The sequence below is a fragment of the Saccopteryx leptura genome, chromosome 2 (assembly GCF_036850995.1).
Source record: "Saccopteryx leptura isolate mSacLep1 chromosome 2, mSacLep1_pri_phased_curated, whole genome shotgun sequence".
In the NCBI taxonomy this organism is placed as follows: Eukaryota; Metazoa; Chordata; class Mammalia; order Chiroptera; family Emballonuridae; genus Saccopteryx; species Saccopteryx leptura.
In genome coordinates, this window is record NC_089504.1 from 266,044,212 (window position 1) to 266,071,554 (window position 27,343).

The following is a 27,343-nucleotide window of genomic DNA, read 5'->3' on the forward strand; positions in this document are numbered from 1 at the left end:
AGCATATATTAGAAGGATAAATATTTTCTTTACAACCAACATGCATATCTTTTTATACATTTTTTGACACATTAAAATCTAGTGAACAAAACGGTTGATTTTTCAGTTTCTGTGCATTTGGAGAAATTGGATCTATGTGGTTGTGTTTTTTTGTTTTTGTTTTGTCAGCTGTCAGTCCTTTCTATATTGTACCTTCTCCTTTATTTATTTTTGTTAAGTGTTAGCGTCTACAGACCTACTACTTTGTCAGGCTATTCCATAATCAATTTCATGGCTGTTCTGTTTTCATTTCCTTTTCTTTCTAAACACAGAGGGAAATTGTCTCTTGGCTAGGGAGACTTAGAAATCTAGCAGGAGGAAAATGAAATGATAATCAGGGATTTCAGAGCAGAACAGAAGCGCTCCACATGGGTTCCTACATTTTGTCATCCGGGAGTTTCGCATACAGCAACTGACGTTGTTTTTCTGGTTTCTCTTGTGCTTTTCGATAAAGTCGTTCATTTTTTTAGACTTTATTTATTCATTTTAGAATAAATGAGGGGTTTTTTGTTTTTCTCCAAAGAGGGTGTTTAGTACTAAAACATTTTCACCTGTAGGTGTTAAGATTTCAGCCAGTGTCAGGAGGTCAGAGGCTAAGACCAGAGAGCATTTGATGTAAAAAGACTTAACTTTTGGGGCTAGGGGACAGAGAAGCAAAGAGAGAAGGACCCCAGTGTCACACACAATATATCCTTTTCTCCATAGAATCCCAACTAGTTCTTGTAAGTGTCCAACATTCCTTCTGATCTGTTATCTAATGTTATCTCTATTTTATAACAATCCTGTGAAGTTTGGAGATTCTGGGCTATCAGTTCTGACAATCTTGGGTGTAGAGAAATACGGAGATGGAAGACCCAGGCTGTCACTCTGTGTTTCAGTGCAACAGACCAGAATGGAAAGGCAGGGCTGGTTTTCTAGCCTGACTGTCAGCTGTGCTGGTTGGCTGGGTAACTTCGGGTCAGACCCCTCACTTCTCCAAAACTCAGTTTCCTCGGGGAAAGTGAAAATAATTCCTATGCCAGAGGATGACTGTGTAAGGACCGGGCGTCCGACCCAAAAGTGCTCCATCAATATTGATTAACCTTCTCTTCCTTTTCATTTCACTTAGGACACAGGGGTGGTTTTCTTAGAGTTAATTTAGGAAAACTTGTGAAGAGGAAAAGTCAGTTTAATTCAGTGTCTCATTCAGAGAGTCTATAAAACGGAGATTTTAACCGCCACAGCTGTACGTCTTTTGAAAGGAAAGTGTTTGTTGGGTCATTGCTAGCAAGGAAAAGAGACCTAGAGCATGAAGCTGAGACCACCAGCAGCAGTGCTGCCCCCCCCCCCCCCATTGGTGAGGGTTTTCTGTATCAGGTGGTTGGGGCAGAAGGATGTGAGTTGCTTTGAAAGAATTTACATTGGCTCTAGACAAAGGGGGTGGGACACAGCGAAGGAGGCTGGTCCTGGGATAGGCCCGGAGTTGCTGACGAAGAAGTATGTGTTCCTTTGGGTTCGTGGTGGGCCACCATCCAGAAAGGTCGTGTGTATACCAGAAGCTGAGGATCCTGGGGTTCAATGGCCTTGGCTGGTCTCGCTCTTAAATAATCACGGAAATAGCTGCACAGAAGTTAATTCGAAGTTCCAACATATACTCAGGAATGTGGGCAGTCTTGTTAGCTGGCCCGCAGCTATTAGCCTAACTGCTCATCTTTCTCTCTGTGTCCGGCCTGCTGTTATTAATTTAGAACATCTCAGGTTTTTGGGTTTTGTTTTCCTGTTAAGAGTTACTCAAACTATATTGTTCTTCATCCTTTGCCCCAGATTTGATGACCTGAGAGTATGTTTTAAAGCTCCCTGCTTGCTCTGTAGGTAGTCAGTGCTACAAGCCCATGGTCTTCTAGGAATACTGCCTGCGCCCAACGCAGCACCGAGGGACAGAGTTCTCGCCGGGGGCCCCATGTCCTCCAGCTCTGTGGGAACTAGCAAGTTAAACTTTACACGTGAATTTATAACCCCACACAGACATTAGAGATTTTGTTTGGGAGGGGTAAGAGACCAAGCTGGACTGAGCCATTGCTGGAATTCTGAAATCCAGGGGACTAAAGATTTTACCGGCACTTTAGTAATGGAGCTTTGATTTTTATGCTTAATCATTATAATAATAGGCGGTAATAATAATGGGAAGTAAATGTTTACTTTGCTTATAACTGAACTAATCCCGTAGGAAAATGGGGAGGATAAGAGATCCCTTAATGTGGTATGCAGAGTAATAATCAAACTGATGACTAAGTCTGGAAACATCAGGCAGTCACCACCCCCTGCCTTCCTTCTCCCCCCCCCCCCCAAAGATTGGTGCAGGAGGACTTTAAATCTCACGATGAGATAAAGTCCCGGGGAGCTGTCTGGGGGATTTATGGGAGGCTGGGAACTCGTCTGGGCTGAGGGAGAGTCCCTCCATTCATAGCTGGCTTCATTCACAGAGAATATTAGGTCACACAGAAGCTCACGACCCCCTGCTGACCTTTTCAGACAGGGGTTGGCTGGGCTGGCCCAAAACATAAGTGGACTCCAGAAAGCCAGGGCACCTGTTAACCTGTGACCTCAGGATATGAAGACCTTGGGCATTTGAGGCTCTGAATGAGAGAGAGACAGAGAGAGAGAGAGAGAGAGAGAGAGAGAGAAGGAAACTGAACTTTGCCAGTTCACTGGATACCAAACTGTATGTGACGATTTGTGACGTTATTTGGCAAATGCACAGTGACTATTTTCGTTCAAACCTTTCCCCGTATGTAACTCTGAATCCTTGAACTTCTCAGAATAGCATGTGGTTTCTTCATTTTATAAAGTAGACGTCCAAGACATTGGACCTTTATGTTATTGCCCTAGGTCCTGTAGTAAATTAACCTCAGAAGTGAAAATGGAACCCAGGTTAATTTATAGTATTTTAGTCGTTAGCATTCTGAGCTTCAGGCAGAAAAGTAGCATATAAAAGTGAAATTATATTATTTGAAAAATATAGTCAACAAGCTCCCTGAAATTCACCTAATTTTTGAATCTACCTCCTTAAAGACTTTGGAATCCTTAAAGGGGGACCAGAATGGCAGAAGTAGGGGTTTGTGTGAGAGAAGATTGAGTCCGGTATGGATTACATTGGGCTGAGGAGATTCACAGCCAGAGGACCACTATTTTTTTGGAGATGGAAAACACAACTTCCTGTTTCCCCCAGGAGAGTTCCTGGACTCCCTGGGGGTGATCTGGGAAGCCCAGCTGAGATGGTGGAGGGCTGGGATTTCTGTGTGATAAAACACGGCTGTGGTTTGTTATTACAGCTCCTTCGGCATTTTCCTGAGGATGAAGGGTACTCTTCATAGAGACCTGACCGCGTTCTAACATGCGACTTCAAGCAAAGTCAGCTCTTGGGGATCTTGTAATGTTCTTAGAGCACGTTCATTTGTCATACCCAGGCTCCTGTACCTCTCACTCCTTCACATAGCTACTTTTTTTTTTTTCTTAGTTCAGAGTTATAATTTTCTATCTTCCATAAGATCAAGGTTATAGTGACAACACAGATCCCTTCAATGGAGTAGGCAAAGAATGAGAAAAATGTTCAACCAGAATGAAGGGCTCTCTTGCCTTTACCATTGACAGGATCAGAGAGGGATCCCTGGGCGATGGTGTGCTGGTGAATCAGCTCTCCAGAACAAAAGTCCTGACTTATAGCCAAATTGCCGATTTCCATGGTGTAAATTTCCATCATGGCCAAACTCATGACACCAACACGATGTCACCAAACATGGAAGTGAGACAGAGTGTGCACAGTTAGTTGTTCAGGCAGTACAAGCTGGCTCCAGCACACTGTTGGCTAGACCTTGATAAGATTGCATAATTAGTTAGATGGTCCATATGTTGGCATATATATGAATCTGGTAGTGAAGGTGTCTTCTGGGTTCTCTGCCCAGAAATACCCCCATAGAACAGGTGATGTGTAAACTTGCCACATGCCCAGGTGCCTCTTCTAGTGGTTGACATCTTTACCCTTGGAACCCTCTTGATTTTGGTATTCCTCCAGGTGGAATGCCAACTGAGCCCACTTCTCTTCCCGCTCTACACATGCTGCCCGAGAGAGTAAACCATTTTAACTGATGTAACTTCTACATATTTCCTTCTTAGACCCTTCTCCCCACCTTTTAGATTCTAACTGCCTCTTAGACTGTACAATGGAAAATCCCAAAGATACTTTGGTCTATATTTCTAAAGTAGAATTTAGTTCTTCTGCCCCGCAAAAATCCCCTCCTGGGTAGCGCCATTATCTTACCAGTCATCCACCACTTAAAATAAGGTAAAAATTTCCAATTCTTTCTGATCCCTTATCTTCATCCTCTTAATCATTAAGTCTTGCCAATTCTTGAATATTCCCTAAATATGGTCCACAACTTTCTCTGTCCTAGTAACATTGCACAAATTAAGGCCCTTAGTGTTGCTCATCTGGGGTATCAACAACTTCCCTACTGACTTTCCCAATTTTAAAATCTCCCATCAAACTGATCCTCTGTACTACGATTTCTCTGACCATGCTTGAACCTGTGGGAAATGGAGTCTAAGCTTTTTAGGATTCAACCTGACTCCTTCATCATCAGGTAGTACCTGATGACTCTCACCACACTGTTATGCCCTTTGTCATAATGCTCCTTCCATCACGATCCCTCTCTCACACCTCTTTTCCTCTTAATACCTTCAGGTTTGTCTGTCTGCCTACTACGTCCTCCCAATATTAACTCCTACTGATGATTTAAAATCCAGTGCAAGCATCACCTGCTCAGGAAGCCTCTTCAGATACAGCCTCGATCCTGGATCCCTTCTGGTCTCTCTGCCCTTTTGCTCACATTGCATTGTAGTGGTTTCTTTGTGTCTTTTCCCTCCACCATACTGAACATCTGGGGTGTCAGAAATGCGTTCTGTTTACCTTTATATCTGTACTTCCTTGAACAGTGCCTGGCACAAGGTAGAGTTAACATGTGGCCAGACAAGTAGATGAATAAATGAATAAGAACGTTCTGTACCCTTTGTATGCAGTTAGTATAGGGTTGCCAGACAGACCAAAAAAAAAAAAAAAAAATTACAGGATGCCAAGTTAAATTTGAAATTCAGATAAATGGCAAATAATTTTTCAGTGTAAGTAGATCATAAATACTGAATGGGACCTACTTATGCCCCCAAATTATTCGATTATTTGTTATTTGTCTGAAATTAAAATTTAACTGAGCATCCTGGCAGAACTGACCTAGCAAAAAGTTAATTCACACCCAAGGAGAAGTTCTCACAATGCAGACGCTCGCTTTGAGCTTGACCTCACATGCCCCTAGGATTTTGTGTAGACTATACGTTACATCTCTCAATGTTCCACGTGTAAATATCTCACTAGTTTCAGATGCCCTGGCTTTGCCATGCCCCTCTGCCATGTGCCATTATGGACCTGTATCTGTGCATGGAAGGACATTTACTCTTTACATGTTTGGGCACTTGGACAGATGACGAGGGCTTGTTTGTGAGTCCCCTCATGGCATGTCCTGTACTGTACGTGATCCCTTGTAGTTCTTAGACAGTGGTTGTGGGACCTCTCAAGGGAGTAGGGAGATATGAACTGTCCCAGTGGTGTTCTGAGATGAATGCAGAGATCATGTGCACCTTCTTAAAGTCTTTAAAACCTTGATATGAGTTTTGGGTTTTCTCCAAGAGTTATGATTGGGATCAAAGTCACTATTTGCCTTACTGCTCAGGCCAGGATGCACATGATTTGGAGAAGGACATACAGTATCTCCAGGCTAATGAGGTTGTTTATTTAGCACGCTCCCCGTTAAAGTATCAGATGACTCAAGTATTATTCTAATGGAAGGACATTTTTTTTTTCCAAATTAGAAACACCCAACTTGTTAACAGTTTATGTTTTAGATGATGAAAGAATCTATTTCTCCACGACTGGAAACAGCGTTGAAGTATGGCCCATCTCATCTCTCACATTCTCTTTCTCCTGTCCCCCTTGTGCCAGAAATTGATCGTGTGGACATTCTGTGGCTGGGACAGTTGGACAGAATTTTAGATATTTAGCCCTTAGGAGTCAGACATATTCTCTTAGGGAAGGCTGAATTCTAATGCCCGAAAGATTGGCCAAAAAAACAGTCATGAAACATTTTTGTGGCCTCAGTATCATAATCTTGTCAGTAAAGCGATGGTCCCTGATTAAATCCAGATTGCGCTGTTTCCTGTTAGCATGCTAGCCCAGAGGGCAGGCTCAGCCCTCCAGGTCCTGCCTGTAAGTCCGGGTTATTAAGCACTTGCCTGCCAAGGCTCTCCCCCTAGCCTCCCCAACCCCCTCACCCGACTTTTCTTTTAAACTAGAATTCAAAGGTATTGAGATATTACAAACAACAAGATCCTAGAGTCTCATAAAAGGGTTTTGCAGCTTTTGACTATTTTGCTGTAAAAATGAAACCAAGTATAAGGCAGAGTATATTTTTTTGTGTTTCATTTTTGTATAATTTTATTTCAAAATAATTCTGGTACTGAGCAGACAGTGTTTAAGTTTTTGTTTTTCAGTATGAAAAATGTACTTTATTTGAACATTGGTAAGTTGGGACCTATCTTCAAAAATCTGGTCCCCCCCTTGCTGCAGTCAGTAAGTCTTAGGTGCTTGGCAGACGTGCAGAGGATGACGTCGGGCAAGTGCACGGACACCGTAACACGCATGCGCAGAGTGGTTGTAGGCACCAGAGCAATTCCTGTACTTCATTCCTTGATATTGCCGTTGACGCTCACTCATTGCCTTTAGAGAAGTTTTTGTTTTTTTAATTTTTTCATTGATTTGAGGAAGAGAGAGAGAGAGAAATCAATTCATTGTTTCACTTAGTTGTTCCATTTAGTTGTGTACTCACTGACTGCTACCCCGTACATGCCCTGACCAGGTGTCAAACCGGCAACGGGGATGATGGGAGCACTGGGATGATGCTTTACCCACTGAACCGCCTGGCCAGGGCCTACCAAAGGGTTTTTTTTTTTAAATCAAAATATGTAAAGTAGGCCCTGGCCGGTTGGCTCAGCGGTAGAGCGTCGGCCTGGCGTGCGGGGGACCTGGGTTCGATTCCCGGCCAGGGCACACAGGAGAAGCGCCCATTTGCTTCTCCACCCCCACCCCCCCCTCCTTCCTCTCTGTCTCTCTCTTCCCCTCCCGCAGCCAAGGCTCCATTGGAGCAAAGATGGCCCGGGTGCTGGGGATGGCTCCTTGGCCTCTGCCCCAGGCGCTAGAGTGGCTCTGGTCGCGGCAGAGCGATGCCCCGGAGGGGCAGAGCATCGCCCCCTGGTGGGCAGAGCGTTGCCCCTGGTGGGTGTGCCGGGTGGATCCTGGTCGGGCGCATGCGGGAGTCTGTCTCTCCCCGTTTCCAGCTTCAGAAAAAAAAAAAAAAGAAAGAAAAAAAAATATGTAAAGTATTTTATTAGCCGTTTTGTTAGCTCAAACACGGTTCTTCCTAATTTGTGGATGCAAACACTGAGGAACAAAAACCATTAAAGGGACCCTTGGGGAGTTGGCAGGAACACTGACATTTTTTTCAGAGGGAAAGGCAGACGGAAGGGAAGCGACTGGGTTAACGAGCGTCGTGGTTCTGTTCCCGAGGGAGAGCGTGGCTTCCCGCCAATTCCGCTTTCTGGCAGGGAAAGGGACCCGCTTCACCAGGGCCTTTGACAAGCATTTTTCTCTGTGTTTGGATTTTTGGCCACATCCGTGCTTGGTGAAAAATTAGTTCTTTTAAATAGCTATTACTTTCAGTAAGAGAAGATTAGTTTTAAGTTGAAATTTACATTGTGAGCAAAGTAAGAATCATCAAAGTACAGAACTGTTTGGTTAGGGAACCTTGACATTGTCGCCAGGTTAAGGAAGCTTGATTTAGAACGAAAGCTTGAATATTCAGATGGAGCAGCAAGGCCTTTTCTTGTTAACATTTGACATTGAAGTATATTCTTTTACTCGACTTTTTAATATGTATTATCAGGCTGATAAGTATTTTGTCCAGGTCTTTTGAAATGACAAGTGAAACACACAAAACATCCTTAAATTTTGGTATTAAGAAAGAGATCAAAGAAAAATAGATGTTGGAAGATAAACATTACCATATACTTTAACTCTTCCTTTTTTTTTTTTAAAGTGAAAAGTGACAAATGTGTGTGAATTAAGTTTTAAACACATCACAGTGACTTACTAAGCTATCATTTTCCAAACTTTGTTCATTCTAACGTTCTCCAAGATGCTGCGGGAATAAAGGAAACTCCATTTGCAAATGCCTTATACTACCCTTCTCCTGGAGTTTTATAACACGTTAGCATGGTAAAAGTCTTGAAGAAATTCTAAAGTAATGCATTTACTCGAACTCTGCAGACCCCAAACCTGACCACAGCTATTTGATTAGGAACTAGTGCTTAAAGGTGCTCATTTAGGGCAACACTGTTCCAAGTAGTTAAAAATGTAACTAGGCTTTGAAATAAGATGTCTTTTTCATTTATTGTTTCTGGTTAGTTAACCGAAGCCCCTGGGTGACAGATGGGACTGGCAGGCCTGTTCTGAAACTGCATATAGAGCCATAAAGAGCAGTTCCTGGGCTGTGGCCTGAGTCAGCAGACCTAAAGAAACATTTGGTGTTTGCCTGAATCAGATCTCTCTTCTTAGGAAACTAAAAGTAGCTTTCAAAATTAAATAAAGAAATAAAGTCACCCAGTACATAAGCTGGAGTGTTCGTATGAATTTCTGTTAGCACTTAGACATGGGGACTTGAAGCTACTCTAACCGCCTTGTGACAGCGATCGATCGCCACCACTTCGGTCTTACAGAAAGCTAGGTCACCTGCTGATTTCCTTTAACTCTGACAGGCCAGATGAAGGAAAGGCAGGCATGCTGCTTAGTCAGCTCATGCCATCATTTAGAGACTCAGTTCTCTCTTCTATACCCCTCTTCTTTACTTTCCACCGGTCTGATTATTTCAATCTAGAAGAATTTGATATAAGACAGTTTAATCTTATAATTTGGAGAAATTGCCTGGTGATTCTTTGCGTCACTTAGAATGATTATTTGCTTTAGAAAAGTGTTCTCTGGACAGGCCATCTTCCCTAGTGCCTATGAGGGTCAGGTTACACTTTGAATTCTGCACCTCTGTATAATTTGATAGGCACAGGTTTCCTGCAGAATATAAGGCATACCCATACTTACTTTTATTCAACCTAATTCTCTTCCTTCATTCTCAGTTTTTAAGCTTTACAGATTTTATCACTAATCACTTGTTATGTATTATGGTTTGTGTCTCCAAGGTGCAGGCATACCTACCAATAGTATTCACAGTTCCATTTCCATGTGACCGCTACTTGTCATGAACAAATGTCTTCTCTTGTACGTTGCAAGTTTCTAGAAGGAAGGGGTCATGTGCCCACCTACCCTTTCCTTTATTCCCCAGAGGTCAGCCCAGGGCTGCTCGGTACAGCCACTTCTCAGTCAACTATGTTGATTGCCGATGATATTAAATCAGAAACCATGGACTGAAGACCATAAGGGCATGGTCAGATCTGCATAGATTTCCGTGGAGAACATATGCCTATCTACCATGGCTGATTTCTCGAACTGTCAACATGATGTCAGCTGGCTCACACAAATCCCCAACATTTAGCCATCAACTGTGCGAAGCCTGTGTGAGTCAGCCCCCCGCGCCTCTGTTGGAGCTGTCCTTATGAATGAGTTTGAACAGACTTAACAGATTCAAACTGATGGAGGCCAGAGGGGAGGAATGTTGGGGGCGGGCTGACATAAGATGATCAGATTAAGAAATAGTAGTCAGGAGTTACAAAATAGGCGTGGGGATTTAAAGCAAAGCATAGGGAATGCAGTTAATATTGTAGTGACTATTATGGTGCCAGGTGGGCACTTGAATTATTGAAGGGAACACTTTGTACACCTGAAACTAATACAAAACAGTGTTGAATGCAAACTCTGATCAAAAAAATTTTTAAGAGGATGACTTTGAAAGCTTATCATGGAACAATACAAAGGAAATGATTGATAACATTTGCTAAACTTGATCCTGGGGTCATGGAGAACATCCTTGATAACATATGCCAGTAACTTGGTTCTTGCTAGGATAGTAAACAGGAGCAAATGTCACCATGATGGAGTAATACCTCTGCTTCTGGAGAGGAAGCTAACACACGCCACCACCAACCCCAACACTAACACCAACCCCAACACCAACCACCACCACTCCACTGTAATCTCCACTCTAATGACACTCACAGTGGGGGGGGGGGGGCTTACATGGCTTGTAAGGAAATTAAATGAGAATAAGGAAAAAGACCACAGGCTCTGCTTCGACTGTTTCAATGTTTTCAGGTTTACTTAAGAGACTCACTTCTCCCGATCATAATCGTGCTTTTATCATACAGGTTGAAGGGGACCAGCTCCCTCCAGGACATACAGTCAGTCAGTACGAGACCTGTAAGATCAGGACCATAAAAGCTGGCACCTTGGAGAAGCTTGTGGAGAACCTGCTGACAGCTTTCGGGGACAATGACTTTACCTATATCAGCATCTTCCTGTCAACGTACAGAGGCTTTGCCTCCCCTAAAGAAGTCTTGGAACTACTGCTGGACAGGTAAGGATCTCCGGGCGGGTGAGAGGCGGCAGAAAGGCAAGGCTGTTTGAGGAGTGAGGGGTGAGGCTCACATGTGGCATGCTGAGAGTCCCGGATGAGGAAGGAGTAACTGGAAGGAGTGGAGCCAGTGACCTGGAGATGATTCAGGACCACTTTATGGTCTGTTTCTGATAACGATAACACAACGAACAGTCCAAATGTGAGAGAGATGTTTACCCAAAACCTATGTTTTCTTATGAACCAAGGTCACTCCATTACGTTTAATTTCTAAATAAAAAAAAATCTGTTAAGAGAATTAGGAGTATATGCCATCAATCTCGACTCAGTTGTTGATAGGTTTCAGTTACTATTTGCCACCCTAAAATTTTCTCCAATGTTTTGTAATTTTATATAATTCCAGTAAGTAATTAACCATGCATCTGACTGGGTTGTTATGAGAATTAAATATGCTAATATGTGTCAAGTGTGGAGCTCAGTGTTGAATCCATGGGAAGCAGCTAATGAACGGCGGCTGTAAAGATGATGATGGGAGTCGCCACCAACAGTCCCGTCCGTCGCTGCTCTCTGGATATGCACATAAATGTCAGCCTGCTCTTTGTTGTTAAGTCGCGCGTTACACATAGTAGAGCCGTGTACATTGTAATTCACACACCGATAGTGATAATTCCCCCTTTATTCTTGTTTTATTTATAATTAAGCTTTGTCTTTGAAAAAAAAAAAAGCCAGACAATTGTTTTAGAATCATGAGGGTTTTCATCCAAACCTTTCTATTCTGGGGTTTCCTGTGTAAGGAAGGAGGTGAGGTGGGATGTTTTTGTTGGAGTTGTTGAACACTGCTTTTTAGCTAGACTACAAAAAATCAACAGTAATATGTCCCCAGGTTAAAAATTCTTATACTATTGGAGGGCATAAAAAGAAACAGGAGTGTTCGCTCATATGGCTAACCTTTTCCCAAATAACTTTCATTACATTAAAAAAAAATTAAACAGATCATAATCTAATAGGCAGATAACACATGTGAAAATTTCAAAAATAAAAGTAATCCATGTATATAGTGAAAAGTTCAAACAATTCAAAAAAATTATAAAAATAAGAAATAAAAATTTCCTTTTCCCCAAGTCATGTTGCCCAGGCCCATTGCTCATTTCCACTGCACCCCCTTCCCAGTCTAGTCCCCCCCAGTTTTTCTGGGTGTATGTACACATACATATATGTACATGTATATAGATACATGTCATATGTAATATTTATTACACATAGGTTATGTACTTAAATATGATATAAGTAGAATCATAGTACACAGTCTGTTCTGCAATTTTTTTTTTATCTGTGTATTGTGGAGACTATTTGGTTCATTACAGGGATTAACATCTAAGAAGAATGGCTGCCGTTTTAAAAGCTCAGACACAAACTATTGTTATTTCAAAATCAGCACACGTAATAGATTTACCATATTCTTTTTAGTGGCTTTATAGTATTTATTGAGTTGATTAGTCTATGGATGGACAGTTAACTTCTCTTCAGTTTAAAAAGAATTTTTTTTTTTTTTTTTAGAAATTAAATGTAATGGGGTGACATTGGTCAGTAAGAGTACACAGGTTTCAGGTGAGCATCTCTGTAGCGTTTGGACTATTGGCTGTGTTGTGTGCCCATCACCCAATCATTTTCTGTCACCACATTTTTGTCCCTCTTTACTCCCCTCCCCCTGGTAACCACTGCTGCAAAGAGTGTCTTTGAATATCTATCTTCCGAGTACTACTTGTTTGAGAATTCTGTAGCATAATTTCATAGAAGAGTGATTGATAGGTCAAAATATATAAGTATTTTAAAATGTGAAACAGTCTGACCTGTGGTGGCGCAGTGGATAAAGCGTCAACCTGGAAATGCTGAGGTCGCTGGTTCGAAACCCTGGGCTTGCCTGGTCAAGGCACATATGGGAGTTGATGTTTCCAGCTCCTCCCCCTTCTCTCTCTCCTCTCTCTGTCTGTCTCTCTCTCTCTCCTCTCTAAAAATGAATAAATAAATAAATTTAAAAAAATAAATAAAATGTGAAACAGGTTGCTAGAGTGCCCTCCAGAAAGTTGCACCAGCCACACTCCTGCCTCTTCCCTCACTGTCCCTGCACCCTTGCCAGCTGTACCATCGAAAGCGTTTTTTCTGTGGTCTGTTCACTGAAAAATAGCTCATTGTTTTTAAATGTATGTTTTTTACATTTATGAGTGATGTTTGGCATTCTTTAAAATAGTTCTAGGGTATTTGTGTTTGCTGTGAACTGTCTTCTCATACCCTTTACTTATTTTTAGTTTGGACTATTGTCATCTAATTATTGATCATCTAATTTTAACTTTTTGTATGTCAACAAAGTTGGCTTTTGCTTGTCATATGTTGGAAATATTTTTTCTAATTTGATCCTTGGGTTTAAAAGCTGTTTATTAACATTCTTTTTTTATGAAGACATTTAAATATGTCATATGCAGTTATGTGTATCAGTCTTCAGACAGGCTTTTCAATAATCAAATTCTACTCCAATGGGAATGAGATTATTGATAACAGTGGGTTTTCCTCAAGATAGTTTCCACATGGATGCATTCAGGGTGAACTCATTTGGATCACATGGTCTGTATATTCAGTAATATTCACAGAATGTTCCTTATTGTACACTGATCTGGTTCTGAGAACTCTAGATTTAGGAAGTTTTGTAGATTTTTGCATAGCAGTACATAAAATATTAAGCCTGGAGTATAAACCTGTGTGATTAGTGGGTCATTCCTTTCACAGCTTTTTTTGCTTGTGTAATACCTCTTACCTATAAATAGAACCAGAAGAATTATGTGGATTTTCTCTCTGCTATTCCAGATTTATAAAAAGGCTGCAGTATGCTAGCTGTTGGCACATAGTATGAGGAAATAGGTCAACACATCAGAAACTCCTGCAAGTTTTTTCTGAGTGGGTGACCTCTTCTACTCCTGGGGTAGCTCTATTGATTAGAGGCCACAGCTGGCCACAGTCAGTCACGGAGTGCATGTGGATTCCAGCTGTCCATCGCAAGCAGTGGACACACACAGGAACTGGACTGTTTAGTCTGCGACTCGTGTACAGCCAGCTTTTCTTGGATGGTTTTAGAAAAATCTTCTCTTTGTTCAACCATCATAGACATTTTTAGACTTTTAAAATAGTAACTGGGCCTGACCTGTGGTGGCGCAGTGGATAAAGCGCTGACCTGGAATGCTGAGGTCGCTGGTTCAAAACCCTGGGCTTGCCTGGTCAAGGCACATATGGGAGTTGATGCTTCCTGCTCCTCCCCCTGTTCTCTCTCTATCTCTCCCTCTCTCTCTCTCTCCCCTCTCTCTCTAATAAAAATGAATAAATAAAATCTAAAAAAGTAAATAAATTAAAAAACAAAAAAAAAAAACAAAAAACTAAGCTTTAAAAAAATAGTAACTGGATGACAGTTATTAAATAACAGAATCAATTTTGAATTCACGTTCATTTAATTCAAACTATCATTTAAGGGTATAATTGAATGAAGAGGTGAGGTTTATCTTGAGCCATTTCAATGGGCAGAGCCTGGCCTTGAATTTCATCTCATAATATGTATTTTTTCTTGTTTCTGAAGTGAGTGGCAGCAACAAGTTCTGAATGCCTGAAACACACCAGTGCTACAGGACCAGAGGGATGAAACAAATAGGAGGCTTGGTTGGTTCTCACCCTTGTGGGGAGTTCCGTGTGAAGCTGCTGGTTCTTCACCTCCAGGGCCCCCACTTGCAGTACCCTCTGCCTGAGTCGTATTCATAACTTTGTATTCTTTTTCTTAGAGAGGGTCCCTCACATTACACGTGCTGACCCTGCAAAACCTGGATCCACCCTGAGAACTTAATATTTTACTGCAAAAGATAAGGTTTACATTTATAAAACAAGTAGACAGCTACTTAAGATGGTATAAAAATGAAACTCTGCCATGTTCTGCAGAAGTCCAGAGAAATAAATCGCATTTATTTCGCTTCCTCTGCAGAAATTTGGCTTTGTCCAGATTTGTACAAGTTTCAACATCAATAGTTCTCCCCCACTCCATTTCCTACTCACACTTAGATCTTGTCACCAGATGTTAATCTGTTTCATTTTAGCCAAAATGCAGATTCCGTGCAGTGCTGGGTTCTTAAATTGGTTTGAGGGCAGGGGGGTTTGAATGTCTGTAATTGGGCGGTAAGGAGTTAAGTTGCATGGACTTATTTTTGCTGAAGGTAAGCTTGATATATTATTTTCTTGTTCAGAAAATATGGTAGTCTTGTTTGTGAATCTCTGGTGTAACTTTAAAAATAATTTCTCTTGGTTTCATAATAGTAGATTGCTTATCTTTTATGAAATCGACACTGAGAAGTTATTGTACGATGTGCTAATCCTAACCAGGCAAGGATGGATGGGAGACAGATGCAGTATTTATTTCCCTCCAAGGAGAAGCTTATTTGAAGTCAAGCTTTGATTTTCCTAAAGATTTCGAGTTACATGGCTTTTCGCCTATGGAACTGTTTGCTTTTTGTGATTTAAAAACAAAAAAACTCAAAAAACATCTTTTCATAGTTTTTTAAAAAAATTCTGCTAATCTGAGCCTTTGTGTTTGACTAGTAGACAGTAGTTCTAAAGTCCCACGTGGGTGATTCCATGCGCTTGCTTTATCCTGGACTTGGGGTGATCAGCAATTCACAAGGAATCCTGTTTTCTGTGCTTCTCCCTGTGGCTCAGAGCTAATGCCAGGGATCGCTGGCTCCCTTTCAGTCTACAAGAAAGTTTTTGAATTGTGGCTTAGCTGTTTGTGTTGGGGTTTTGAGCTTTTATCTTCTCTAACTTCAAATATACCTTCTACTTAAAAATATATTCTTCCCACCATACCTTTAAAAAAAAAAGTAAGGAAGTAAGTTTCCTCTGGAAATTCTCAATGTCAAATGTAAGGAGACACCTAACTCAGCTAGTGATCCTCCCTGAGAACCAAGAGAGTTTTGTACAGATATATTGACTTTTCTTCATATAGCTGTCACATTGGCTACTCTTGGGATATTTTCAGTCATTCTCTTTCTCTGATCTGCATCTCTGATATCAGAAATAAGCAACATGCCGTGAACAAGCAGTGTAGGAGTGAACTAGGTCTCCAGAAACTTTACCCAAGTCACGAATGGCACTCAGGTCACCGTTTGGAAAGGACTGAACAGTGATCTGAATTACCCCCTCATTTCAGGTGAATCTTCCCAGGGGAGGACTTCTGGAGAGGGTTAGGGTTGAAGCCATCCATAAACATTACGCTTTAAGACCAATCTGGCTTGAATTTGCTTGCTTAGGTCACAGAGAGGAGACTAATTCAGTGGGTCTTTAAACTTAATCCATTTTCCCATGTTTGCTTGCCATGCATTTCGTAGACATTGTCTCACTGGTTCATTTATCATCACATGACTCCCAGGTTGAGAGATGCAAATGTTGAGGCACAGAAACATTCAATCAGCAAGTGGCAGAGCTGGAATTAGGACCAGCGCCTTTCTGACTTGGATGCTCTTTTCAAATGTACTGCATCACCTCCCAGGATTTGTCACTGTTGCGTCTGTGTGTCTGGAGCATTTTTGTTTATTTGATGTGCTCAGTCCAAACCCTCTGACCCGAATCTGCTTCTTCTGAAAGAGGACTCTTCTTGGAGGATGGGGATAGCAAATGAGAAAGCTTGCGAGGATTTATGTAAATGGATTACCACTATGGGGATGGTAATCTTAAATCCATGCTTTATGACACCTGGAGTAGTAACACCTTCATCTGTATAGCACAGTACCCAACAGCCAGCAAAAGACGGAGCTGCCCTTGCTCGAGAAGCCAGTTCCTCGCGGCACAGAGAGTCCATCAAATATAAGACGAAAACTTTTTATGTATTTCTATAGATTCTGTCATAAGTACCAAATATGCTTTCTTTTCCTCCCAGAGTCTTAAAATACTTTATGGGGAAATCAGTTTGCCTCTCTTTCTTTGAGTTGTGAGATTTATGCACGAGACAGAGTGATGTTAAGAGCATGGGCTTGGGAGTCAGAAAATGAATTTGATTCCAGATCTTATACCCCATGCATGCCCTGCAACTTGGGCAAGTTACTTTATTTGCAAGCTTCAGTTTCCTTCTCTATAAAATGAGAATGAAACTAACCCTTATCGATAGGGTTATTATGAGGTTTAAACTTGCTAATCGAGTTCTCAGTATAGTGCTGGCAAATATTAAATGCTTAAGAGGTTGCCATTAGTTTTTCTTCCTTCATGCCACTTACCACTCTTGGAAATTATCTTTCATATTTATCTTGCTATTTCCTGACTGTCCTGCCTACCTGGAGACCGTCTCTGTCTTGTTCATTGCTGTACTTGTAGAGAGGAATGTTATCTGGCAGTAGGTGCTTATGAATGATTTGTCTAACAAATAACTAATGGTTATTATTCATGACTGTTATAAGTACTTGCATGGGAGGGTATAGCATCACCCAGTCTCTGCCTAGTTTTGAGTGGGAGAGACAAATGAATCTATAGACTCATACCATTATTGTCAAGGCAATGAGGGCTAAATGTATACTTTAAAAAAACAAACTTTATTTTTCAGAGAATTTTTAGGCTCACAGCAAAATTGAGTGGAAGGTACAGAGAGTTCTCATATATCCCCTGCCCCACACATCCCTCCACTATCAACATTCTCCACCAGAGTGGGCCATGTGTTACACTCATTGACCTGTCACTGTCACCCAAACTCCAAGTCCACCTTAGAGTTTACTCTTGGTGTTGTAGCTTCTGTGAGTTTGGGCAGGGTATTTCCATTGCTCTAAAAATTTCCTGTGCTCTGCCTGTCATCTCTTTCTCCCCCAGCCCCTATCCTTGGCAATCAGTGATCTTTTTTTACTATCTTCACAGTGTCACCTTTCCCAGAATGTCACTGAGTTGGAATCATACAGTATGCAGCCTTTTAAGATTGCCTTCTTGGATTCAGTCACATGCATTTAAGACTTCTTTCTGTCTTGTCATGTCTTGATAGATCATTTCTTTTTACATTCCATTTTCTGAATGTACCAGTTTGTTTATACATTCACCTATTGAAGGACACATCGGTTGCTTCCAGGTTTTGGCAATTATAAGGAGAGGCGTTGTAAACATCCATGTGCAGGTTTTTGTGTGGATGTAAGTTTTCAGTTCCTTTGGGTACATACCAAGGAGCAAGATTCTCACATCAAAGGAGAAGAGTATGTTTAGTTTTGTGAGAAACTGCTAAACTGTATTACAGAAGGGCTGGCATATCATTTCACCTCCCCACTAGCAATGAACAAGGCGACCTGTTGCTGCATACATATCCTTGTTAGCATTTGATATTATCTTTGTTTTGGATTTTGGCCATTCCAAAATCCAAATGTGTCTTCAGTGGTATCTCATTGTATTTTTAATTTGAGTTCCCTAATGGCATATGATATTGTATATCTTTTCATGTGACTCCTTGTCATCGGTGTGTCTTCTTTGGTGAGGTGTCTATTGAGGTCCTTTGCCTATTTTTAAATTGTGATGTTTGTTTTCTTATTGTTGTTTTAAGAAGGATTTTTTTTGTATATTTTGTATAATAGTCTTTTGCAATTACTTTCTCCAAGTCCATGGCCTGTCTTCTTACTACTACCTTGACATTGTCTTTTGCAAATTAGAAGCTTTTAATTTTAACAAAGTCCAGCTTATCAAATATTTTTTTCATGAATTGTGTCTTTGGTGTTGTGTCTAGTTTCTTCCCTATGTTACCATCTAGAAGTTTTATAATCTTTTGTTTTACATTAGGTCTGTGAGCCCTTTTGAGTTCACTTTTGTGAAAGGTGCAAAGTCCTATTGTAGGTCCATTACCCATCATTAGGGAAAACACCATCTTTGCTCCATTGCTTTGCCTTTGCTCCTTCGTCGAAGATCAGTTGACCTTCAGTTATTCTGTGGTCCCATGATTAGGTTTCAGTCTTATGATGAGCCTGTGCTGCTGGACTGTGACCTTTATCAGCGCTTCTGAGTTTGTCTGTCTGTCATCTCCCTCAGGAAAAGGCTGGCTGTGGGGCCTGGAGGTGGGTATTCCCCTTCCCCGAGGTAGGCTAGGCTCTGATAAGACCCCAGCAGGTTAGGCTCTGCTTAAGGCCCTCGAGAGCAGGCCTTGTTAAGAAGAAGTAAGTGCTCTGGTGCATTTCAGAATGGTTCCCTTTCCCCTCCCTCTGTTGGAAGCAGGAGGAGACTTTGTTTTCTGATATTTACTATGAGAACCTGGTCAAGCTCCTGGAGGTCAACTTCTCACAAGTGCAGCACTTGTCTGTAGTTTTTCTCTCTCAGATGTGTCCACACTGAGCTCTCACAAGTCATCAATTACAGTCTGTTTTTCCTGCCCTGGCCCTGGTTCCTGTGGCGATTTCTGCTCTGTACCCACCTATCTGTGTCTCCAGTTTTGGGGACAGTGGTTTGCCCTCTGACCTAACTTCTCTGATGGATATAAGAAGTTGTTGATTTTTCAGTGTGTTCAGCTTTTCACTTGTTGTTAGGATACAGGGGCTACCTCTAAGCTCCTTGTTTGCTGGGCTGGAACCTGGAAGTCCTCTTCTGCTATTGTTAAAGTGGGTTGTTTACTTTTTTATTGCTGAGTTTCAAGACTTTTTATATATTTGGATGAACAGTTCTTAATCAGACATTTTTTTGCTAATATTTTCTCCCTGTCTGTAGCTGATCTCATTTTCTTGACTGAATGTGCACTTTAAGAAAACCCTTTTTTCCCCTGGGAGCCGTGAGGTGGTTGTACTTTCAATAGCTCGTAACACAAATCCATTTCACTCTGCAATGTTTTCTTAGCATGAGAAGCTGGATAAACATTTTTGAGATGCATACAATATATTCCAAATTACTTTTTGTAAAACCTCACTTAAAATAATTAAGTTCCTTTTTTACTTAATTCTCGAATTAGATGGGCACTTGCCAAATCTTCCTCGAGTCACACTGGCATGCGGTGCTCAGGAGCTTCCCTTCCTCCCTTCGCGTTAGTAGGAGGCCAGGTTTTTAATACTTCCTTCTGCTCTTCCAAGTCCCAGGCGAGGGGGTTACGAGCAGAGAGCAGCACTCTAGGGAGCAGATACTGAAACTGAACTTACTTCCAGGGCCTCACAGCGACTTACACTGGGGACCACAGTCACTTCCGGGTGTAAGAGACCAGCAGTGACATTTTATTAACTGTTACGATCAAACTCATAGTATAAAGTTTTCTACACTTTTTTCCTCTTCTAGGAGTTCTTTATGTCTGATTTCTATCATTTATATGGGCAAGTTTTTCAAAATAATGCCATACGATTTCCTTAATTTAGTTTAGTAATGCCACCTCCCCAACTCCCCCCTCCCCCACAAAGTGAGGACAGAAATAGCATCTTTTGTCCTGTCGTGCATGAAAAAGCTGAGATTTGTTGGTCAGTTGCTCCAGGATGCCCAGAGTGGAAAAGCTTTCAGGAAATCCTCACATTGCTTTGTTTCCTTTTCTAACTCAACATGCAGACATATTTCATATCCTCACCAGGGTGAGAATTTCTTAGAAAACAAAGGACATTTCTGAAGATATTTTGTTGTAGCAGATGAGTTTAAATAGATATGCTCTTGGTTTGAGTGTTCATGACTCCATAGCCAGGAAACCCTTGGATGGTATATGTGTTGTGGGTTAAAACAAAACAAAACAAAACAAAAAGGCAGATTGCCAAAAGATAAATTAGACTCAGATCATGTTTCCTGTGATTATTAGGATGATGAAAGTATTTGCTGATAGAAAAGAGGATTATAACAAGGGCTATGAGAAGCTTTGGGTATCAAAATGCTTCTAACATCATAAAGAGCACTGAAAACTTTCATAGGGCATGTACTTTATAAAAGGTCCCAGGTTCTTGCTAGTTCATACTTTATCAGGTGGAGAAAAATAGTTTAGATAATGAAACTATAGAAAATATAACATTTATAGTAATGTACATACCCATCTGTGGCAGGCAGAATAATCACCCCCTCCCTAAACATGTCTAGTCCTGATCCCCATTACATGGCAAAGCAGAGTTAAGGTTGAAGATGGAATTAAGGCTGCTAATCAGCTGACTTTAAAATAAGCAGATAATTTTAGATTATCTGGGAGGGCCCATTGTTATCACAAGGGTTCGCAAGTGTGGAAGGTGGAAGTAAAAGGGTCAGAGGAAAAGAAGTGAGGTTGGAAACAGGATCGGAGAGTTTCTGTGTTGTTGGTTTTGAAGGTGGAGGGAGGCGGCCAAGAGCCAAGGAATGCTGGCAGCCTCTGGTCGCTAGAAGAGGTGACTAAATGGATTATTTCCTCTAGAAAGGTATACCTCCTGACACTTTGATTTTATCTCAGTGAGATTCCTGTTGTACTCTGACCTATACCATATATAAATTTATGTTGTTTAAGGTACTAAATTTGTGGTAATTGTTTGTGGCAGCAATAGAAATCTAATACAACATCAATAAAATTTTGGGTCTATTAGAAAAGCTGTTCATAATTTGATAGGAAACAAGGGATTTCTGTTAAGGAGATTGACTCTCAAAATCTAGTGCTCATAGACTCAAGGAAGCTGAGGGGCCGGTGTTGGCTGACCTGCACCTTTGTTGTGCTCAGAATATCATTCCCTGTTCAGCGGTGGCCCACACACTCCACTCTGTGAGGTATGGCTTAGCCTCAGCATGACAAGCTTTGTTACTCTTGCTCCCTGTGTCTAGTCTACACCATTGCTTTGGGTTAACCAGAGAGTTCAATTTGGTACTGTTTTAGAATTACATCCAACTATAATCACACGAGGAAAAATGGAAATTGGTTCTTTTCCCAGCTGGGTTGGTCGTCTTTGGTAAATCTGTCTTTATTTTTGCTGAAGGGACCCGACTGTCACCGAGCAGCACTGTGAAATCTCCCGTGGGAGCCTGTGGTGATGGCCGAGCCCCAGCTTCATGAGGTGGTGGTGACAGTCCTGTTCAAGTAGACACTAACGGGTGCTGCCCAGGATGTCCCACCGGTCAGAATCAGGCTGGATCTCATTTCTGGAAATGAGATAAACGTGTTTCTAGGAAGTAGTTTTCTTTTTATTTTCTCACTTGGCAAAGGGAGGCAGGACATGCAGGTATCCTTTTTTAGGAAATAATACCAAATTTCTCAGCAGGTTTAAAAAAGGTGCTTCTGTTTAGAAACTAGAATATAAAACTGACAAAAAACTGAAAGGCAAGGTGCATGTATCCTGAATGGTAGCTGGAAACTCTTCAATTCAGCTTTGAGAATCTAAAGCAGTGTTCTTACCATTGTCTAGCAGTTGGCAGGAGGGGTTGATCTCCAATTCCTTTACTAATTTGCTAGAAACTCTGGACCCCTCTACAGAAACAAGCTCATCATCGAATGTTGCATACTGTTTAGAGATTTCCAGACTTCCATAGGTTCTTGTATAAAGAACTCTGTGTTTTGACCTGTATCATCTCCAGGCAAAGCCTTCTTACTGTGGTGACAAGGGACATGCAGATGGCTATTATGCCATTATGAGTGAGAGGAGGGCACTGCTCTAGCTTCTCTTATGATGGGGCAAATGTCTTAAGTATGGTTCTGAAACATAAATTCATTAATTCCATGAAAGTAAATTCAGCGACTTTAAAGAGTATCTCTAATTCTTGGAAAGGAAAAGGGACTAACTACTTTTGAGTTACTTTGTGTTTTTTTGAAAGTTACTTTCCTCTCATTTGACTTTTTTTTACTCTTTGTATGCCTGTGTATGTGTGTCCGTAAACTTAACTCTTGAGAATGACATCAGGCCCCTTGTCCCGAGAAACATAATTCTTTTGCCTTTGGCCTCTCCTAAAGCGGTCAGTAAGCAGCAGTTTAGATAAAGTGATGCTCTATTGTGTTTCTGTAAGCATAGAAGAGGTAAGTAGTCCCCACAATGATAGAGTACCATGACTGACCATATATGCGTTGTGTGTGTGGTTTTACATGGTGTGTTTCACAGGATTCTTGAAGAGCTGTTCAAGAGCAGCTTTTTGTGATTGGAGAAACCCGAGCCACAGGCTTGACTGATTTGTTAATAAAGCATTAATTCATCTTAAATCTGAGAACAGTTTTGACTTGTTAACAGATTCTGTGATTGTCAGTGTGCTGCCTGTTCCCCGGCCGCCGGTCCTACCCCTCTGTCTTCTGTTGTCCCTCACTGTAACCGCACCATGTGTTGCAGTTGACTGTTTAGACTAGAGGCTGGTATGAACTAAAGTCCATACTGCTGAGGGCGTACTGCTGAGCCGTCATGCGCTGGGGCAGAGAGCTGGCCCGGGAAGAGAAAAGGACAACAAGGACTCGGAATGGGAAACCGTAGAGACCTTACAGCAAGGGTGTGAGACTTAAGAAGTAACTTTAAATCTGAATGAGAAATAACTTATAGCTAGAGACACTTTTTCATTTTCCTTTTCTGGATGAATGGTAATGATAAAATCTTGATCTTTTTTTTTTTCTTGGTCTCCACTTGAGGCAGGTGTGGGTGGTGGCTGGGTGAAGGTAGTATTCTCAAGGAAAAATTTATAGCATTTTTGTAACTGTCAAGTGAAACAGAAATACCAGGTACTTTCTGGCTGTTAATGTTGCCTTAACTTTCAGGGACAACTGTGAGATAATCTGTAGACTCGAAGGCCCGGGCAGGTGGAGGGCCCTTCACAACAGAGGTCTGGAGGGGAAGGGGCAGATTCTCCTGGGTCGTCTAACTTTTTCTAGTCATGGGAAGTCATGGCCTAGAAACCAGGCCTTCTGAGCAGAAAGCTCACTGTTGGGTTCTCCGCTCAGTGTCGCTGGCCCTTTCCTTTCTCGCAAGAGAACAAGGAGATTTTGCCTTGTTTGTCTTTGACCTTTGTCTTCTCCTTGAATAACCAACTGCACGATGGTAACAAGACCTTTCCGAGGTAAGGGTGGTGACGATGACCCAGTCCTCAGGTCACACTTGGGTGGAGAGGTGCCGGCCACGGAGCGTGTTACTCAGAGCGATTAAAGACAGCGTCCTGCTGATCTGTTGGCCCCAGTTCAGTCTTCCTGGGGCATTCCTTGCTGTTCCTGACATCTGCAGGCTGGTTCACCGTGTCATTCTCCTGAGTCAAGGTCAGCTTCTGAGCATTTTTCTCATACCTGACCTGTGTTCTCGCAGGTCAGTTAAAGAAAAATGTCTCAGATGTTCATGGGCGGGGGCTTATTAGGGAAGCAAAGACTCCCAGAGGCCCTGAGTCAGCAGCTTCCTGTGAGGTCTGTGTCCTTGGCTTCCTCCTCTCTGTTCTTTTATCATTTCCGCGAAGTAGCTTCTCCCCTTCTCTCCGCACCCAGCTCTCTTCTATTCATGGTTGTAGAGGGCATCAGTTCATTCATTCACTTAGCAAATGTTTACTGAGTGTCTACTAAGAGCAAGCTCTGTCCCAGGCTCAGGGGATATAGCAGTAAGCAAGATAAAAGAGTGAAACCAAAGTCCTTATGGTGACCTCCCAGGCCCTCGCGATCTGTCCCTGTCACCTGCATGCCTCATCTTCTGTCCCGTGCTTACTGGGCCCGTCCTGCCTCACCGGGCTTGTAGGTGTTGCTCAAGCACGCTGTCCTGACCCCCACCCAGACCCTTGCGCTCGCTCTCCCCTGCTTCCTGGCACCGTCTCTATAGCCCACTCCCTCACCCTCGGGAGCATTGTACTTAGTTGTCTCGTTCACATCGGACCTTCCCTCGGTATCGCACGTGAAGGAGCCACCTCTGACCCCCAGTCGTGTCCAGGCCTGCTTAGCAGCTTCCTTGCTCTGCACTGCACTTCTTACTGTCTGACTTAGTATGCAGCAGCCAATTCTTAGCTTATTGTCTATCTCCCTCCACTACAACATACGCTCCATGAAAACAGGGGCTTTGGTTTGTTCATGTTCCCAGAGCCCAAAATAGTCACTGGACATAGGTCTTAAGAAATATTCCTTGAATGAGAATACGTGAAAGAATAAATAACTGAGTGAATGAATAAAAGGTTCAATGTTTCCAACCTCCAAGAATTTGTTATCTGGTTGGAGGAGGCATAGAAAAAAATAAAATAACTACAGCTGTGTGGTAGGCAGTGACTCGGAGTCTGGGAAGTCTGACTGTCAGGGTTCAAATCCCCGCTCCCCTTATTAGCTGTGTTTCCAAGGGCAAATTCCTTAAGCTCTGTGGGCCTCATTTTCTCATCTGTTGAATCAGAATAATAATAATAATAATAATAACAATACCACTACCCTATAGGATTACTGTGAAAATTAAATAAAAAAAAATCACATAAAGTGCTTAGCACAGTGCCTGGCATAGAATAAACTCTTGATAATTATTAACTACTGTTATTATTGGATAACTTGCCCGGATCAAGGGGAGCTGAAGAGTTCTTCAGGACGTCCCCCCTCCTGGTTGGTGTCCCTGAGACATTTCTGTTTGGGAGCAAAGGTGGAAAAGGACCCCTACCAGAAAGATGTCCCTGGCCATAACTTTATCTCAGGGTTTCTTTGAACCACAAATATCCCTGGTCCTCCCTTCAAACCTGTATTAAACATTTCATCTGCCCAGAGGGGCTCTAAACAATACATCCACTCCCTCTGGAAAAAACTGCTTCTGATTTTAAGTATCAGCAACCAGTTAAATATTATATTGGGTGTTTTTTTTATCTTCTTCTTTTTCTGGTAATTTTTAGACCGCAGTAAATAATTACTTAAGGCACTACTTAAGGAGACGTTTGTAACTCTCTCTCTTGCCTTGTGATACAGAGGAAACCATGTCAAAAGTCATTCTGACAATTGGTGCTTTAATTTGTTTTATGAGTTACCATTTAAAGACGGGCAGTTTCTCATTGATAAGCCTTCTGAAGAGGTTGGAGCTTTGATCTCAAATCCTAGGGAGGCTTTGCAGAAATCGGAGGTGACACTGTTGACAGGTTTGTCTGTAGCTATTCTATTGCTACTAATTAGACACACACACATGTACACACCCTTTATTTGTTCCCCCAGAGTGAATGAATTGAACTTGACTTTGGTTTTTGATGGGAAGCTATGAGAGGGTCCAGGAAACATCAAAGGAAATTCTTAATCTAGTAAAACTGACTCTTAAATACCCTAGCTTGAACATTAAAGAGTTCTTGATTCCAAAGCTGGTCTAGCTTCTTTATTGTAAAGCATTTTATTCTCATTAATGATAAGAAAAGTTCAGGGGCGAATAATCCCCAGTCCATTAAGTTCTAGAGGGTGATAGACGCTTTAATTCTATCTCACGCTTAAAGGTGTCTTTTGTAAAATTGTATATACATTTTTTTTTTCTTTTTGCATTTTCATACTTGCTGACCCTATCAAGATCTCAGTTTAAATAAAGATCTTAAAACCTTATTTCTTTTGCATTTTAATTTTAGCTTTTTGGAATAATTACAGCTATCCTAAAGCTTTTTTATGCTCCTAAACCTTTAGAAATGAAGGCACAGACAGGTTAAGACACTTGTATATGCAGATGGTGCCTTGGCAGAACCCAGTAGGTGGGAGGTGCGTTGTCAAGGTTGCTTAGGGAACCCCGCTAAGCCATTCATTGGCTCCCAACAAACAGCCATCAACGTGCCTGCTGGGTGCCTGTTTTACGTATTAAAGAGTAGTGAGTAGATGCAGATGAGACAGAATCCTGCTCCTGTGCACTGTCTGTTCTCATGGACAGTTAACACTATAAGTAATCACACAGTGTATTAGGTGGTGTTAAAGGCAGTGGAGTTAGAGTTGGTACATGCTTTCAATAGGGCGGTCAGGGAAGGCCTCACTGATAAAGTGACATGGGAGCAAAGAACCGAAGGAGCTTTGGGAGTGTGCCCTTGGCTTGGGTGTGGGAAGAGGCTGTGGGGAGCACGTGGATTCGAGGCTGGCCGATGCCTAGGGTGTGGGTGAGCAGCAAGGAGGTGTGAGGCTCACGGAGAGTGAGTGCAGGAGACACGGTCGGGGATATCAGGAGCTGGTCGTTCGCGGCCTCGTGAGACAGGTAAGACGTTAGCTTTTTCTCAGAGTGAGATGGGAGCCATTGGAGGTTATGAACGGGGCATTGACATGACCCGATTCACACTGAACAGGATCACTGTGGCAGCCGAAGGGAGCCAGAAGACAGTCAGGTGGTGCTTGCATTGCTCCGGGGCATGGGTGGTGGTAGGCTGAGCCAGGTGGAAGTGATTAGATTCAGGACATGTTATAAAGGCGTTGTCGAAAGGGTTACCTGGGGCATTGGGTGGAGAAGTGTCTACAGACTCCAAGCCTGAGCACCTGGACCAATGTGGACTTGTGCGCACAAGCATTACTGTTGATGGTTCTTACTGGTCTCTGAGCTATTATCAGTCAGTTTGGTTCCGATTATGAACCTGTAGACACTGATGGCTGAGAGAAATATCTGTGTGATCTTCCCAGCTCACATTTGGAGAAAATGGTACTCGCTTAATTAATGAGAGAACTTTGCACATCAGTATAGGCTGCCTAGTTCTTGACACGCCTGAGCGCACCTGGGGCATCTGGGTCCGGGAAGGGGGCTGTGATGGGTGTCGGTGCCATCTCAGTTCTGAGTCAGCATCTCACTTGGTCC

The 27,343-nt window shown here is 42.1% G+C and overlaps 1 protein-coding gene across 2 annotated transcripts in view; it reads left to right on the forward strand.

Moving 5' to 3' along the window:
- RGL1 (ral guanine nucleotide dissociation stimulator like 1) overlaps positions 1–27,343 on the forward strand; it is a 234,599-nt gene that overhangs the window by 140,995 nt on the left and 66,261 nt on the right. For both annotated transcript variants that reach the window (XM_066361707.1, XM_066361708.1), the window contains one exon: positions 10,492–10,700. In XM_066361707.1, coding sequence (XP_066217804.1) covers positions 10,492–10,700 — 209 coding nt within the window. The remainder of the gene's footprint in view (positions 1–10,491; positions 10,701–27,343) is intronic.